Source organism: Mobula birostris, chromosome 32 (genome assembly GCF_030028105.1).
Source record: "Mobula birostris isolate sMobBir1 chromosome 32, sMobBir1.hap1, whole genome shotgun sequence".
Lineage (NCBI taxonomy): Eukaryota > Metazoa > Chordata > Chondrichthyes > Myliobatiformes > Myliobatidae > Mobula > Mobula birostris.
In genome coordinates this window covers 4,216,038-4,234,476 of record NC_092401.1, presented here as the reverse complement: position 1 = coordinate 4,234,476, position 18,439 = coordinate 4,216,038, and the positions used below count along the sequence as shown (strand labels likewise).

At 41.0% G+C, this 18,439-nt stretch overlaps 1 protein-coding gene across 2 annotated transcripts in view; it reads left to right on the top strand.

Moving 5' to 3' along the window:
• LOC140191143 (PDZ domain-containing protein GIPC1-like) overlaps positions 1 to 13,433 on the top strand; it is a 61,080-nt gene extending 47,647 nt beyond the window's left edge. For both annotated transcript variants that reach the window (XM_072248267.1, XM_072248266.1), the window contains 2 exons: positions 7 to 88; positions 8,016 to 13,433. In XM_072248267.1, the coding sequence (XP_072104368.1) occupies positions 7 to 88; positions 8,016 to 8,164 (231 nt within the window). In that variant the 3' untranslated portion in view covers positions 8,165 to 13,433. The remainder of the gene's footprint in view (positions 1 to 6; positions 89 to 8,015) is intronic.
• The last annotated feature ends 5,006 nt before the right edge of the window (positions 13,434 to 18,439 follow it).

Here is an 18,439-nt window from a genome sequence, read left to right as displayed (position 1 = left end):
TCTCAGCCATCGGCATTCGAAGAGAAGGCCATCGAGAAAGTGGATGATCTGCTGGAAAGTTACATGGGAATCAGAGATACTGAGCTTGGTAAGTAAAACAATCCCCTACCTCAGGAAGATAATTTAGCACCTTACTAGAGTTAATTGTCTTGTAGTTAATTACTTTTGTATGCTGTCCGGTGGTGTGTGTACATATTATAGGCACGTTTCTTTTTGCTTTTTGCTTGTACTTTTGGACATTATTCAATATCAATAACTTGACACATATGTAATTAACTCTTTAGATCTTGAACAGCTTTATAACAAATTTTCCAGGGAATTTTAAGGGGAACATAGGAAATGTCACCCTGGTCAATTTAAAGAGAGGTGGCAACCAGGGCGGACCTCAGCAAATGGGAGGGAAGTGTGGTAAACATTGGCCAGTGAGGCAGCTGTCATCCTGTCAAATTTCCAGATAATGTTGGCTGTTCAGCTCTCTGATGCAGTTACATTCAATAATTTTGTATAAGATTCAAAGATGGTGGTGTGGTAGGTAGGTGCCGATAAGGTCAAGGGACATCTTAACCATTGAGTAGGAGGTATGAAAGCCTTGGGTACAATAGCACCAGATTCAGGAACAATTATTACTCAGATTCCTGAACAGGTGTGGGTAACTTCACTCGTCACAGCTCAACCTACTGACTCGCACTTTCAAGGACTTTTTACAACTTGTATTCTCAGTATTATTTGTTGCCTTTTGCACTTTAGTTGTTTGTCAGTCTTTACGTATAGCCTTTTCATAAATACTATAGTATTTCTTTATTTTCCTGTAAATACCTACAAGAAAGTGAAGCTCATGGTAGTATATGGTAACATATGATAAATTCTACTTTGACTTTGAGATATTCAGTGCTATTTCACAAGGAAGTTAAGTTTCAATGCTGTGGCACTCGATTTTAATATAGCTCAGACAGGCTCATCTTCTAAAGGATTCTAAAGTGGGTAGCAATTTAGCACTCGCAGTGATGTTTCATAACTTTGGAAAAGATTCAAGAGGGTAAGTAAGGGGTAACTATCTGGCTAAGATGCTTATTTTTTTAATCTGTTGAAGCTTGTGCTTTGAGATGAGTACAGGCAAGATAATTTTGCGATTTGAGCAGATAGTTTTTGTTTTCTGTTCTCATTTCACAAACCTTTTATTCCTTTGCAATCCCTGATGTATCCTTATTTTTATTAAAAAGTGCTGTTGTCTGCTTTGGATTCTTTATATTTAGAGCACCATCAGTAGTTTTACAGGAATGAAACATTGTCTTTATATTTTAACGGTTGTTAATTTGTTTATTTTGAAAATGTGTTTTGCACATTTCCCCTGTGACTTGCATAGGCTTTGCACTGATGCTCTGGTTTCCTCCTGTGTCCCAAAGCTACGCCTGTTTATAGGATAATTGCAGTGTCGGGAGACTTCAACCACATGTCTCTCACAACAACCCTACCCACCTTTGATCAGTTTGTCAAGTGTCATACAGGAGGAGATTAAGCACTGGGCATCTTGTATGCAAATATTAAAGATGCATACAGCTCTACAGCTCTCCCTCCTCTTGGACGATCAGATCGACACCCGGTTGCCCTCATGCCCCTGTACAAGCCTAAAGTACAGTAAGAGCTAGTTACCTACAAGGCAGTAAAGAAATGGTCTCCAGAGGCCTTTAGGGGCTGCTTTGAAGTTACTGACTGGAATGTGCTTTGTGAACCATATGGGGACGCCATTAATGGACTTACTGACAGCATCACTGGCTATACCATCAAGTTTTCGCTTCCCTAACAACAAACCATAGGTCACCAGTGATCTGAAGGCTCTTCTTGACCACAAAAAGAGACCCTAAACATCAGGAGACAGTGGAATTGAAACGTGTATAGAGAGCTAAAGGAAAAGATCAAGGTGGCTAAAGAGGAATATAGGCGAGAGCTGGAGAACAAGCTTGGCAGAGTAGCATCTGGAGAGGCATGGAGAACATCACTGGCTTCAATCAGCCTAGCTGTTGAGCCTGGGAATGCAGCTGTGAAGGGGCTAATGAGTTAATTCTTCAATAGGTTTGACAATTGCCTGCCTGTTCACACCCTCCCCCCTCAGCACTCCAATCCAGGTGCTGAGGTACCCAATGCTCCCTCAGCACCAACACCTCCACTCCTCCCCCCTGCAGTTCAACATGTGGATGAACAACTCTAGACTACCACTGTCTACATCCCCCACCCCCCTTCCCTTGCAGCTACCATTCACATCTCCTCATACCAACTGCTAGTGACCCGATCTTCACCTCCCTCAGCCCCCACCTTCCACCAACTCCAGTGTCATCACGGGCTCACCTTCTCTACTGAGCAGGTGAGAAGGGCTGTGGGGAAACTTAGACACGGCAAAGCATTGGGACTGGATGGTGTGAACCTCAAGGTCCTGAAGGAGTGTGTGGAGTTCTCCAGCACATTTTCAATCTGACTCTCAGCCTGGAAAGGGTTCCAGCTGTGTGGAAAGCATCATGTGTGGTTCCAGTACCCAAGAAGGGCCAACTGAAAGTCTTGAATGACTACCGTTCAGTGGTCCTGACCTCATATATCATGAAGACCTTAGAGAGTCTGGTCCTGCTCAGATCAGCCCTCAATCCCCTGCAGTCTGCCTATCAGGAGCACGTTGAAGTCGACAAAACTGTCATCTACCTGCTAAACAGAGTCAACTCCCATTTGGATAAGCAGGGCAGAGCTGCGAGGATCATGTTTTTTGATTTCTGGAGTTTCTAAAATACCATGCAGCCCAAATTGCCGGACGAAAAGCTCTGTTCAATGCAGGATGGCACTTCCATTGTATCCTGGATAATGGACTACCTGACTGGTAGACCACAGTTTGTGCGGTTTCAGAGCTGTGTGTCAAACGTGGCTATAGGCAGCATTGGGGCCCCACAGGGGTCTGTGTTGGCTCCTTTCCTGTTTCCCCTGTATACCTTGGACTTTAGATAGCACACTGAGTCATGTCATCTGCAGAAATTCTTTGACGCAGCAATAGCTGGGTTTGTAAAGGGAGGACGGGAGGATGAATGCAGGGTCCTGGTGGAGGACTTTGTCAAATGGTGCAAGCTGAGTTACCTGCAGCTCAACATCAGTAAGACAAAGGAGATGGTGATGGACTTTAGGAAGACTAAGCCTGCACTGCTCCCTGTTGCTATTGATGGTGAGGATGTCGTGAGGACCTACAAGTACCTGGATGTCAGACTTGAGTGGAGCACCAACACAGAGGCTGTGTACAAGAAGAGCCAGAGTCACCTTCACATCCTGAGGAGACTGAGGTTCTCTGGAGTATGCAGGCCTCCCCTTCACATGTTGTTGTCACCAGTACAATCATCTTCTATGTGGTGTTGTGCTGGGGCAATGGCATCAACATAGGTGAGGCCAACAGGTTCAATAAACTAATTAGAAAGGCTGGCTCTGTTATAGGAGTCAAACTGGACACTCTGGATGTTGTGGTAGAGCAAAGGACCCTATGGAAAATCCTGCAATTCTGGGCAATGTTTCTCAGCTTCTGCATACCATCTTGGCTGAACAGAGGAGCACTTTTAGTAATAGGCTCTGACAACTGCACTGCTCCAAAGAGTGCTATATGAGTGCTAGAATGTACTGCCGAGGTGGTAGAAGCAGGTACTTTTGGGACATCTAAGAGACTCTTTAGATGGATTTAAAACAAAAAATGGAGGACTATGTGGGAGGGGAGCATTAGATTGATCTTGGAGTAGGTTAAAAGGTTGGCACAACATTGAGGGGGTGAGGGGCCTGTACTGTACTGTTCTATGAATTACATGCCTGTACCGTGCAAAAGTCTTAGATGCAAAAGAAAAATCTGTGAAGTGAAAATGCTTTCAAAAATAAATGAAAAGCTCTAAATATATTTTAAAAAATCTACAAGGAGCAATAAAGTAACAAACTAAATCAAATCAATATTTGGTGTGACCACTCTTTGCTTTTAAAACTGTCATGCAGTTTTAGAGGGAAATCAGCTGTTAGGTTGTTCCAAGCATCTCTGAGAAGTTAGCATTAATTCTGACTAGATCACTAACTCCATTTGCAGAAATGCAGCCCCAACCCTGCAGGGAACCTCTGTTGTTGCATTGCACTGCACACATCTGCATTGTTGGCTGCAGACACATAATCATACTCTTCCACTGACAAACTGCCTCTTATTTCAGCCAAAATTTTCAAATTTTGATTTGTCAGACCAAGGCACTTGCTGCCATTGTTCAGCACCCCAGTCCTTGTGTTTTGTGCATACATGAGTCTCTTGGTTTTGTTTCCACTTCAGAGGGATGGCTTTTTGTCAGCAACTCTTCCATGAAAACCTCTCTGGGCTGTACAGGGGTGTACTTGGCTTTCAGTGGTTTCTGTGAGTGCAGAGCTGATATCAGTGCTGGACGCCTTGCGATTTAGAAGGGATGTAAGATGTTTGGATTTCTTGTCTGCTGCACTCAGTCCCCATGGCCATCCACTGTGTTTCTGGTCTTCAACCTTGCCTGTTTCTTTGTGCTTCAGAAGAGCTTGGACAGCACATCTTGAAACTCCTGTCTGCCACAATTTCTGTTTGGGAGAAACCTTGCTGATGCAGAATGACAAGCTTGCGTCTTGTTGCTATGCTTATTCTTGTCATGGTGTAAGAATTGAGGATTGGAAGGTTAAACTCACATCTGCCACACCCTCACCTTTTAGTTTGGTTGTCCTTCACCCAGCTTGATTCCTTCTATACCCGTTTCTGTTTCATGTTACTGAATTCACTATATCATTGAGCATTGGCATCCTATTTGTTATCGTTGTTTAATCATGCACTGAGCTATATGTATACCTACAAAGAAATCAAGTTTTAGTTTGAAAAGTGGTCACTTAATTGCTTAATGTTACTTTCTTTAACAAAATACAAAAAAATCTCTACTATTTAAATTTTTTGAGAAATGAATGGAAATCTAAAATTTGCTTTTTTTCTGCTGATACACTAATGCAGAAGACAAAAATACATTTAAACAACGTATATAAAGACTCTAGGGTACCTAAGGCCTTTGCACTGTAGATAGCCTTTAATGTAGTTAACCATCCTAAGGGGCTAGCAGGAAGATTAGTTTTAAAAAAAAACTGATCTGAATATTTTAATATTTTCTGCTTTTCCAACATTGGCATTGTTTTGCCTAGGACAGTCAAGCAAAGGCATGGTGAAATTAATGGAAGAAGTGCCAAGGAAGTTGGGGGGGGAGTCCCAAAGTTTATCTCGGACTTCCTCAGTGAATCCAGGCACAGCTACTAATGGAGGAACAGTTGAATTGTTGGATCAGCAAGAAGTTAAAATGAAAGCAGCTCAGAACTCGAGGTTATGGGGCTGGGAGAGGTAACAAATTGAGAATTATTGCTGATTTAAACAGCGAGCACACCTGTGACAGGGTGGCGATAAGCCTTTACCAAGGAAGATGTAAGGCACTCCTTCTCTGCAATAGCCTGCGTGTCATTCCTGGGCAATGTGTAACATCTGCTTAGCCCCTCAGGGTCGTGTGAAGCCACAGGAACAGGTAGTGGATGGTTGTATGAGCAGCTGGGGTATATCACAAGTTCTGGTTATTCAATCACTAAGATCAGGCAGACAGTCTCTGAAGAGTATTGATAATGACTGAGGTCACCCATCTTGTAAAAACACTGCCCAGAAAAGGCAACGGCAAACCACTTCTGTAGAAAAAAATTGCCAAGAGCAATCATGGTCATGAGACCTTGAATGCCTGTGTCACGCAACATAGCACATACAGTAATAATGATATTGCATGTCTGTCAATGCAATTTTGGAAGTTAGTTTGAGGGCACGCAGTCCTCTTTTATTGTCATTTAGTAATGCATGCATTAAGAAATGATACAATTTGTTCCTCCAGAATGATATCACAGAAACACAAGACAAACCAAGACTTAAAAAAAACTGACAAAAACCACATAATTATAACATATAGTTACAACAGTGCAAAGCAATACCGTAATTTGAAGAACAGACCATGGGCATGGTAAAAAAAAAAAAAAGGTCTCAAGGTCTCTTGAAAGTCCCATCATCTCACGCAGATGGTTGAAGGGAGAAACTCTCCCTGCCATGAGCTTCCAGCACCGCAAACTTGCCGATGCAGCATCCTGGAAGCACCCGACCACAGTCCGACTCTGAGTCCGTCTGAAAGCTTCGAGCCTCCGACCAGCACCGAGCACCATTTCTTCCGAGCACTTCGACCCCGGCCCTGGCAACAGGCAGTAGGCAAAGCCGAGGATTTGGGGCCTTCCCCTCTGGAGATTCTCTATCACACAGTAGTAGCAGCAGCAAAGCAGACATTTCAGAAGTTTCTCCAGATGTTCCTCCGTGCTTCTCACGGCTGTCTCCGTCAAATCAGAATTGTGCACGGCCCCTATTTAACAAATACGATATCAATTTGGAGCGGCCATGCGCACTGCATCGTGCCGCCATCTTCTCCTCCCCTCCATTTTTGTGGAAGTGCAGGATATGTTGGAGGAGGCTAGAGGAAGAGAGGCATGAAAATTAAGTTGAGGTGGGAAAATCCTGGTAACTATTGCTTGCATTTTATTTTGTGTTTGAAGTCAGACAAATGCCTGTTGACATAATGTTATGGGAAAACACAAGTTTTCCTCTGGCTATCATGGAAGGAGGCCACTTCCTCTATTGTTTTCAAGCCAAACTTGTGGTTTTATTTCTAACAATAGAATATTAGATTTTGATTTGCAAGCCAAATACAAAAACACTGCCTTTTGGATTTTAGACATCTTAAATCCCTGTTTTTTTTTTAGTAAAGCTGCAGTTATATATTGTCCACTTGCTCCTGTTCCCCAACCTCCATTCATGCCCCAGAGTGCTCATCTTAAAAGTTCCTGGGTTCCAGCTTTGCCCTGAATTTTCGTTTGTACCCAAGATATGATGGTTTGATTGTTGTAGAGCAGGGCAGTTCAGCCAGGATGGTGGGATTGATGGAGCCCTACAAATAATTTTCTCAGTGTAAGTATATTTTGAAACTGGCATTAGGCTGTCTTTTCTAAGAGTCCAAGTGATCAGGGATAGTCATGACTAGAGGGATAGGAAATATGAACAAATCCTTTTTAACTGCTCCCCTACCGAAACTAGCAATGCTATCATTGAATGATAACTTGCTCTTCAGAACAAAAAAGGTAGTAATTTTTTTGTAAGGAGAAAGGGTTGGGACAAATGGTTGACAGCATTCAACTTGTAGAGCAGGAAGTAATGTAATTAGAAAGTTCTCTATTGGTTTTGAACTTGCGTATTTTGAACGCAGTTTTACTGAAAAAAGCTTTTATCTGGTTTAATTTCTTCCTTTCACCCTGGAAGATTAAGCTAAATGCAAGTAATTTAAATAGGAAATGATATTTTTTTATGGGTAGCAGGAATGGTTACTCTCAAAAAAACCTACACGAATTAAGAAATAAATGTGGTCACTTGAATGGAAGAGAATATTATGAAATCTGCCCTGGGTGCATTATTTGCAAAGAAAGCCATCAAAACAGGGTATGATGTTATCAGACTGTTACACTGTTTACTGTAAAATACACTGAGTGCTATCAGCTTCTATCTCCCATTAATGGGTCACTCAGTGCTCTTGAGATTTCCATGCTCTCACTTCTAGTCCTATTTATTCCAGTCTTTATATGCTGTGCTTTCATCTGCCACAGCTAACTTCCGAGATACCTCCTGTAACCAATAGTTCAGTCAATATTCTAAATATTGATCTCTAGATTTGTTAGAAGAAGCTATTGCGAAACACCCAGGCAATTTCTTTGAAGGTGTTGTACAGATGTTTTTCGTGACTAAGCTCCTGTCATGCTTCTGTTGGATAGGGGAGAAGCCACTAGTAATTTGTCAGTATTTGGTAGCAGGAAGGGAGATGGGGTAGAGGTTTATATTGGCAATGTGGGTTTGTTATATCAATATTAAGAAATTGCTCATCCTCCTCTGTTCTATATTACAGCTGCTACCATGGTGGACCTAGGCAAGAACAGGAGGAACCCTGATGAGTTTGCACAGGCACTTGACGAGGAACTTGGTGACTTTGCATTTCCTGACGAATTTGTCTTCGACGTCTGGGGTGCCATCGGAGATGCAAAATCTGGCCGATGATTATCAAAAAACCAGTTGCAAAGACTTGAAGCTCATATGAAAGCATCACTGAAAAGCATTTATATAGAAAGAAAAATAATCTAATAATTTTAGAACTTTGGGTGCTGGGTTACTTTTTACAAACATCTCTGAATGATTTTATAAGGTTGAATAATTGTTTCTAGACTACATCTGTTTCCTAGGGAGATGTATTTTGCTTTTGGGTGCTAATCTGGTGTGCTGCTGGAGTCTGCAAAGTGGAAGCTGAAATGTTGAGAACATTTTTCCATAACACAATTGTGCAAAGAAATTATTTTTAATATTTTTGTAGATGTGTGCTAATGAGATTTTTTTTGGGGGGGAGGGAGGAAAGAAAGAGGGTGTGTCAAGAAAAAAAAACTCTTAAGAATTGAATTCTAACCAGATTTTGTAGATTGTAGATTCGAAAAATTTAAGCCCAATACAGTAAGGCACTGATTCCTAACTTGAGATTGGCACCCACCTCGAAAGTCCTAGACGTCCCAAACTCTCCTTTTAAGGAGCTGCAGATTCCTGGGGGCTGCCAATAGTCTTGCACCTGAAGCTGCAGGTGTACCAAGTATATTTTTATTTATTACTTGTGAACTTTTAAATTAAATTACCTCAAATGTTACTAAAACCTTTCAGTGATCATCATCGCTCCCCTGATGCACAGAAAGGTCATGCAGTCTAATCTGGGACCACTGCACTAAGGGAATCCTTTCACTGAAACACTTTGATATATTTTAACTTTCTTATCTGGTGTTTTATATTTTATCTGTACTAATTTTTCTTTCTAGCATTGGTGTCATTTCAGGCTGAGAATTGGGAAACCGTACCCTCGGAAAAGGGAGGGAAATGCTTGTATCATTCCATCCCTCTCTTGCAAAATATTTCGCCTCCAATGTTATGAATTTCAGGAAATGGCTTAATATTATTTTTGTTTGTGAAATAAATTAATGATTTAAACAGGTTAGAAGAGAGGGCCGTGGAATTGAATTGTGCATTTCTAGTGATTGCTGTACAGTTCCACAGTACAGTTTTTTATCTAGTTAAAATGTCATTAGTGTTTAAATTGTAAAATTGGGTGCATGAAATATTCATCCTGTTTCTAGTCAAATGGAATGAAATTACCTGGTGTCACAGTAGTGACCTTCCAGCATAAATAATGCCTTTGATGAGTGTTCCTGAAAGTGTTGACATTTCACAACCTCAAAGCACTTTACAACAAATTAAGTACTCTTTAAGTGCAACTGAAGTTGTAATGTAGCAGCCAGGTTGCACATGGTAAAATCCCACTAACAGCAATGTGATGACGTCTTGCTATATAGACTGCAGGTTAAATCTTAGCCATGACAGTTGACAGGGTTCCCCAGCTCTTTAAAAACAATGCTGAGGGATCTTTAGTGCCTGTGTAACTTAGGTGTAACCTGGAGGTCTTCTGCAGCTGCTTGGTGTTACAATATTTAAGCTGAATAAGCATATTTACTTCATTTTTGTGTTTAGTTGATCAGAGACTATTCACTGTACATTTAGTCACTGTACAGTAAATAAAAATTAAAAAAACTGAAAATGCTGGGAGTCTGATATAAAACAGAGCACTCAGCTGATCAGGGAGCATCTCATGAAATAAAAGCCATCAACATTTTTCATTTGAGATCCTTTGTCAGAAGTGGGAATGATAAACAACACTGTCTTCAGCTTAGACCTATTCAATAATGATTTCTCCAGTTTTAGATCACTTGCTCTTTGTGTTAGAACAATCAATCATTCATGTGACGTATTTTTTTACAGCTTTTATTTCTGTCAACTTTGATATAGCCTGTGACTGGATATGTTCTACAGCTGTTATTAGTAACACAGCACAAAGAAGCTTAATGTGCTGCATTAACATTGGTTCCACTCTTTCAGTGATTTCTTATTCTTCCTAACTCTCCGTACTTCTGTGACTGAAACTAACTTTCCTCTTTGTCCCACTTCTGACTCTGTTTCTCTCTCTACAGTTGCTGCCTGACTGCTGAGTGTTTCCAGTATTTTGTTTTAATGCTTGTATTGCTCCTGATTGTGTATGAGTTTATTTAAAGTGATAGACTCTATGCAGTTTCCTTTCTGAGAAGGAAAGCTGCATTTTAATACAGTATAACTTAATGCAGTTTATCGTCCTGTAGTCAATGATTATATTTGAATTATCTGGTCCAAATAATACCATAAATCAAAGACTTCTAGTAATTTTTAAAGAAAATATTTTAATAGAACATAGAATAGTACAGCACAGTACAGGCCCTTCGGCCCACAATGTTGTGCCAACCCTCAAACCCTGCCTCCCATATAAGCCCCCATCTTAAATTCCTCCATATACCTGTCTAGTAGTCTCTTAAAATTCACTAGTGTATCTGCCTCCACCACTGATTCGGGCAGTGCATTCCACGCACAATGTACAATGTTTGTATGAAAATCTGGTGGTGACCAACAGTAGAAGGTTCAATCGATTGCCCTGTCAGAATAATGGAGCCAAACCCTGAAAATAGCATGTTAGAGTACTAGATGTGGCTGTTTGGCCAGTTACTAGGTCTTTAAAAGAAATCTGCTGACATCGCCATTGCCCTTCTGTTTCCTTGTCGCTCTGCAAAATTTTATCCCTCTTTTCAAATCTTTTTCCAGTTCATCTTTGAAAGTTCTTTTGAATCTGTTTTGACTATTTTTGGACTTGATTTCCAGTGTAATTTGTTTTTTTGCACATTTTCCTTGTAATTAGTATGCTCTGATCATTGAGCCAGCAGGCACTGGAAACATTTCTTTCAAGTTAACCTTAAAGATTTTGACTGCCTGTGTGAAGCATGCTCCAGCTTTGAGTAATGTCTGGAAGGAGATTAATTAAAACAAATATATTAAATACTTTTGATGGAAAAGTCTGCAGATGCTGCAAGTCCAATCAACGCACACATACTTTTACCAAGTTGAAAAGCAGAATAAAAATGGAGATGCTGGAAGTCTAGAAATCAAAACAGAAGATTGCTGTAATATTAACTCTGTCCTGTGATGCTGCCTGACTTGAGTATTTTCAGCATTGTTTTGTTTAGAAGTTCTGTAAAGAATGTATGAGAATGTTGGGTAATTAGTTGTTACTGTCACATTATTTTGAAACGTCATCCATACAAGTAATTTCTAAACATAAATACAATGAGGTAATTCAAAAGGAAGAGCTGGATGTGTTATCGTGATAGTTACAGAGAGTGCGGTACAGGTCGATTAATAAGGTGTGAGGGCTATTACAGGATAGCTTGAGATAGAATTGTTCTTTATTGTACAGGAGGTGCATTGAGGAGTCTGTAGAAGATGCCCTCAAGTCTGGTAGTTGTATCTTCCTGATGGAAAGGGGGAGGAAAGAGAATAACTAGGATGGGAGGGGTCTTTAATTATGTTGCTGCTTTCCTGAGGCCACAAGTGTGTAGACAGTGTCAGTGGCGGGGTGGCTGTTTTCTGTGTTGAACCATGTTGCGTCAGTTAACACCGCTGCCGAATCTATTGAGGTTAAAGAAATGGTTTCTTCAACCTAATCAGCTGGTTTGGATTTTCTGTTTGCTTCCTAGATAAGGGAGGATGTTGGGACGTACTTTGGTATTTAAGAGTTAAAAATAAAAGATTTGTTTATAGGACATATTGAGCAGCAAGCATTTTTGGGAGGAGATGTGTAATAAAGTTTTGAAATGTGATTTAAATTAACAATGTATTTGGAAAGCTTAAATTCTCTTTAAGTTGGACTCGAAACAGTTCACAGTACAAGTTGCGGTCAAATGTCTACTATGTACTGCCTTGGTTGAACTGAAGGAGCGATCCATTTAGTTCACTGCTGTTTTCCCCAAAACTGCAAATATTTAAGTGGTTATTTTTTTTTTAAATTCCTGTTTAATCTGTTTCCATTTGTCTATAAAGGCAGTGCAATCCAGATCATAACTTGATATTTAAAATAAATTCCTAACCCATTACTTTTTGCTCAGTTATTTAAATGAAAATCCTTTCTGGTTACTGATACTCTGCTACCAACTGTTTCTCCGTATTAGTCTTGGCAGAACTTTTTTTTTATAATTAATACATTTAAATCAACTTCTCTGCTCAAAAGAGGTGAACTCTGATCTTCCCTGCCTCTGTGTAACTTTGTCCTTCTTCCCTGTTGTAATTATAGACCCACACCACTCCAATACTCGCAAATGGTAGCAAACTGCCTGAGTTTGGCCATCCAGTTATCTAATCAGCATGTACACTAACCATTTGTCATTAACATTTTGTTGTCAAATGAAGAATAGGTGATTGTTATCCAATGTTTCATTTGAACATTTTTGCCTGTCAGTTCTCCCCCTTGGAATGCTGCTATCAGAATTGTATACAGTTAACAGGATTTGCACCAAGTTGGCTATCAACACAAAGTTTTGTTTTATTTGTATTTGATTCCACCAGCTTTGCAGGTGAGGGATTCACAAACACAAGAAAATCTGCAGGTGCTGGAAATCCAAAGCAATACACACACAACGCTGGAAGGGCTTTGGCCCAAAATGTTGACTGTTTACTCTTTTTCCATAGATGCTGCCTGGCCTACTGAGTTCCTCCAGCATTTTGTGTGTGTTGGTGAGGAACTCAGTTTTGTTCTCCAGATTCTCTCCATTGAGCATCTCATTGCTGGAAGTGGAGAAATCATTTTTATAGTGGCTTTTTCATCTGCTAATCCTGTCACTTCAGAAGAATCAGCTGACTCATGCGTACCAGAGGTCACTCAAGTAGTATGTAAGCTAAGCGTTTGGTTTTTTATTCTAATGGTGGCTGAAGGCTAAATGTTAAAGCAAGAGAGGATCTTCCAACTTGAGTATTATGGAATCTGTGTGGTATATCTGTTTTACATTGTTGGAGAATGTCACAGTTACACAACAGGCCCACTGCTCCAGAGACCCGGTTCAATCCTTCCTTTGTGACTGTGTGTGTCACCTCCTGCATCTCAATAATGAGCTGGGCAAGTAATTACCCTTTGTGCAATTAATGTGGGGGAGAGTGTGGACTGCAGCGAAACAAGAGGGGTAATGGACTGATGGGAATTCCCTCAGAGCCAACATGACTTTCATGGTCCAAAATGCTTCCCATATCAAAAGAAAAAAAATGGAAAATGTAAAATATGGACAACATTAAGCTGAAGCTGACACTTGGTTACTAGGAATAGGAGCAGCTCTTTCATTGTTTGTAGTTCTTCCTGGTGATCTGTATAACTATGTTTTTATAAATAATATTGCTGGTACATTAACACAAAATTGAATCTTGTCATATAATGCAGCTGCAATTTGCTCTGTTGGTGAACTGCAGATTTTCTGCCATTATGGTGGTTGGTTGTGACACTCAGATTACCTTGACACTTTATAACCCCTTGCCTCCCATTTCCTTTTCAGATTTCAGGGTTGTCGTGAATTATGTTCTCTCAAATTTTCAAGGCTCTTGTGAAGCTTTGTCATCTGGCAGCGTGCAGAAACAACATTTGTTTTGGTCAAGGGTGTGTAGTTTGGGAGGGTGGAATTTGCATGAGTGGTTGCTGGCAGTAATGGGAAGAAAATCAAGAAGGTGAGCAAAGTCTTTAGTTTGAGGCAACATGACTGGACTGTTAATGTTAGTGTTTTAACTTTATTGCACTTATTAGATGAACTATTTTCTATTGCATCCTAGTTTTTTTTGATTTGCAGTTTTGGCTTTGTTACTTAAGCCCGCCTTTAATGCCCTCATGTGCACAGGTAGTAATGGTAGTTTACTGTCATAGAGTAATGTGACACAGAATCAGGCCCTTCGGTCCATCTGGTCCATGCTGGCTAAGATTCCCTTCTCAGCTAGTTACATTTGCCTGCATTTGGCCCATATTCTTTGAAAGCTTTCCTGTTCATGTATCTGTCCAAGCAAGTTGGAGTTTTGAAGTGGGGAACGTTGATGCTGCAGGCGGAGACCCTTCATCTGGACTAAATTCTGGTACGTATTCCTTACCTCCCAGAATCATGGGAGCACCTTCAGTGGAAGGACTGCAGTGGTTTAAAGAGGGGCACTCACCACCTTACATTCTGAGAATGAATAAATAAGGACTTCAATGTAACTATGCATCTCCTTTGAATAATTAAGCAAGAATGGGCAAAGAAGTGGCAGATGGAATACAGTGTAGGGGAGTGTATGGTCATTTACTTTGGTAGAAGGAAAGAAAAGGTTGACTATTTTCTAAGTGGAGAGAAAATACAAAAAACCGAGACACAAAGGAACTTCGGAGTGCTTCTGCAGGATTCCCTAAAGGTTAATTTGCAGATTGCGTCAGTGATGAGGAAGGCAAATGCAATGTTAGCATTCATTTTGAGAGAAGTAGAATATAAAAGCAAGGTTGTAATGTTGAAGCATTACCAAGTACTGGTGAGGCCTCACTTGGGAATATTGTCAGCAGTTTTGTGCCCCCTTATCTTAGAAAGGATGGGATGAAATTGGAAGAGGGTTCAAAGGTAGTTTATGAAAGTGATTTCAGGTTTGGATGGCTTGTCATAAGAAGAGCGTTTGATGGCCTGTATCCACTAGAATTCAGAAGAATGAGGAGTGACTTCATTGAAAGTTATTGAATGCTGAAAGGCCTTCATAGAGTGGATGTCAAGACGATTTTTTTTTATTGTGGAAAAGCCTAAGACTAGAGGACACGGCCTCAGAATAGACGGGTATCCTTTTAGAATGGAGCTGAGAAGGAATTTCTTTAGCCATATAGTGGTGAATCTATGGAATTCATTGCCACAGGCAGCCGTGAAGGCCGAGTTTGTATGTATATTTAAGGCAGAGGTTGATAGATTCTTGATTGGTCAGGATATGAATGGATACAGGGAGAAGGCAGGAGATTGGGGATGAAAGAAAAATTGGATAAGCCACGATGATATGGCACAGCAGACTCAATGGACCAGATTGCGTAATTCTGCTGATATATTTGTAGCCCCCCTGGCAAGCTTCAGGGTTGCTCAACTCGCTGTTGTCTAGGGAAACAGCCCTCGGCCCTGCCAAACTGGGTAATTAAGTTTGTGTGGATGCTGTGTGATGTACCCCACCCCGCCCAAATAACAGACAATACACGATATACGATTAAATGAATTACAGTTTATAGATATTACTGGAACTATATAATTAATAGAGATAAAATATAAAAGGATATTGTCTTGTGTAAATCAAGTTTAATTATCATTCTATCAACCACATGAAGCAACTTTCTTCTGTGCCCAAGGTGCAAAACATACACAGCACATTCAAAATAGTGAGCAAAAAAAGACACAAACGCATGTAGCCCAAGACCCTGAGCGACATGTCCCACAAATTGACGGTACAGTTCCCAGCACTGCACAGACGTGCACAATCCAGCCTGTCATTCCACCGATTGAATACTGGAGGACAGCACTGACAAAAGAAGCCAGTCCCCAACCAAGCACGGATGCCACAGTGCACCACCTCTGGCGTCTCCTCTCCTGGACTGCAGCAGCAGGCAAACCAGCAGCTTGAGACCTAGTCCTTGCTACAACTGGGGCTATGCAGCTTCCCTGCTACCTGTTGCGTCACCACACAAAGGAAACAGGCCTGCAACATCTTACATTATCAATGTTGAACAGGGTCTTGCAATCACGAGAGAAACGTCCAAGGTAATCACCCACAGTTACACTGCACACCACCTTTGCACACCAACTCCGATGCCTTTGACTAGCAGGGAGCTCCTCTGAACCAGATCCAGCTCTGCTGACAGGCCGGGCCACTCTTCATCAACAAGCACGTTGATGTGGTAGAACTGCTGTACCTGAAGTTCTGGACGTCCAGTATCGTCTTGCAATCTTTTTTAAAAAAAAGAACACACACATTTAACAGAGGAGAAAAAAGACCCTTGTTTGGCCCCCAAGAGGCCACTGCATCCGAACATGCCACCATCTTACTGGATGGTCCATCGAGAGGAGAGGCTGTACTGGATCTGGTGTTGGGCAATGAGCGTGGCCAGGTGACTGATCTTTCAGTGGGTAAGCAGTTAAGGAACAGAGACCACAACTCCTGAACTTTTGGCATAGCTATAGAGAAGGATAGGTATGGTCCTTGTGGGAGAGTTTTAAATTAGAATATGGTAAAATATGAGGGCATTAGGCAGGAACTAAGAAGTGTTAACTGTGAACACCTTTTATCTGGCATGCCCATATCAAGCATGTGGAGGGAGTTTAAAGATAATTGCACAGAGCACAGGAAAGGATAAGGACAAGGATAGAAAGATTAAAGAACCTTGGATGTATAGAGAGGTGATGAATTTAATCAAGGAAAAGGAAAATATGTAAAGCTTCAGAAATTAAGATCAAAACTTGAGTGCATAGGGATTATAAAAGAAGCCAGAAAAGAACTAAAGGGATTTAGGAATGCTAGGAGGACCCATGAAATGTCCTTGGCAGGTAGGGTTAAGGTGAATCCCAAGGCATACTATCAATACATCAAGAGGAAAAGGACAACTAGGTAGAGAGTGGGACCACTCAAGAATAAAGAGGGGAACATTTGCTTGGATGCAGAGAATGTAAGTGAGGTACTTGAGTACTTTTTGTCAGTATTTACCGAGGAAAAGGATATGGAGGACCAGGAGATCAGTGCTGAGTGTATAAATATGTTGGGGCATTTAGAGATCGAGGAGGTGGAAGTGTTGGACCTCCTAATGAGTATTGAGACCATAAGATATGAGAACATAATTAGGCCATTTGACCCATTGAGTCTGGTGAATAAGTTGTGGAAAGTCCTCAGGGCCTGATAAGATTTACCTCAGGTTATTGAAGAAGGCAAGAGACATGATTGCTGGGGCCTTTCCCAGTGTCTTTGTGTTCCCTATAGCCACAGGCCTGGTGAGTGCTAATGTTGGACCTGTACTTAAGTGAACAAGGGACTATCCAGGGGTCTCACATTAGTTGTAGGGAAATTGCTAGAGAAAGTAATTAGGGATAGGATATATAAGCATTTGGAAAACCCATGGCCTAATCAGGGAAAGGCAGTATGGCTTTGTGCGGGACAGGCTGTGTCTTACCAATTTGATCTGAGTTTTTTGACAAGTTGAAGAGCGAGATTGATGAAGTAGCTGTCTACATGAGTTTTAATAAGGTGTTTGACAAAGTCCCTCATGGGAAGCTAATCTGAAAGATTAAGATGCATAGGGCCCATGAAGAATTGGCTGTTTGGATTGAGAGCTGACTTGTTTATAGAAGTCAGACGGTAGTAGTTGAAGGAATTTGAGCTGGAGGTCTGTAATTAGTAGTGTTCTGCGGGCATCTGTGCTGGAACCTCTGCTGCTTGTGATGTATATAATTGATATGGATGAAAATGTAGATGGGTGGGTTCATAAGTTTGCAGATGATACCAAGATTGGTGGAGTTGTGGATAGTGTAGAAGACAGGCTAAGAACACAGCGCACTATAGATCAATTGCAGATATTATCAGAGAAATGGCAGATGAAGTTTAACCCGATAAATATGAGTGTTGCTCCTTGGTAGGGCAAATGCAAGGAGTCGGTACGCTGCTAAGCGCAAGTGTTGCTGAGCAGAGGGATCTTGGGGTCCAGGTTCATAGCTCCATTAAAATAGCTACACAGGTCAATAATATGGTTAACGTGGGTTAGAGAATGCTTGCTTTTATTAGTGGAGGCATCAAGTTCAAAAGTCGAAGTTAAGTTGCAACTTTATAAAACTTTGGTTAGGCAACATCTGGAGTATTGCACACAGTTCTAGTCACCCCTCTATAGGAAGGATATTGAGGCTTTGAAGAGAGTGCAGAAGAGGTTAACCAAGGTGCTGCTTGGTTTAGAGGGCATGTGCTATCATGAGTGGCTGGACAAACTTGGGTTATTTTCTCTGGAGCGGTGGAGGTATATGGAGATCTGATAGAGGTTTATAAGATTATGATGTCTGGTTTTCTGTTTCTAGTCCCATTTTCCCACACCCAGACCATAACTGTCCATACTTCACTCTCCCATGTACCTATCTATTCTCTTAAATGCTGAAATTGAACCCATATCTACCATTTACAGTGGCAGCTCATTCCACACACACCTCCTTCCAAATGAGGAATTCCCTGTGTAACGTAACCAGCAACAATGAATATCAATTGAGACAGGTTATATAAAAACAACTGAACATTTATTATACACGGATAAACAATAAAAAAAACAAATGAAAACCTTAACCAGAAGTTAACTGCTAATGCAGCCGTTCAACAAATCGTTACTTGGCCCTGGTT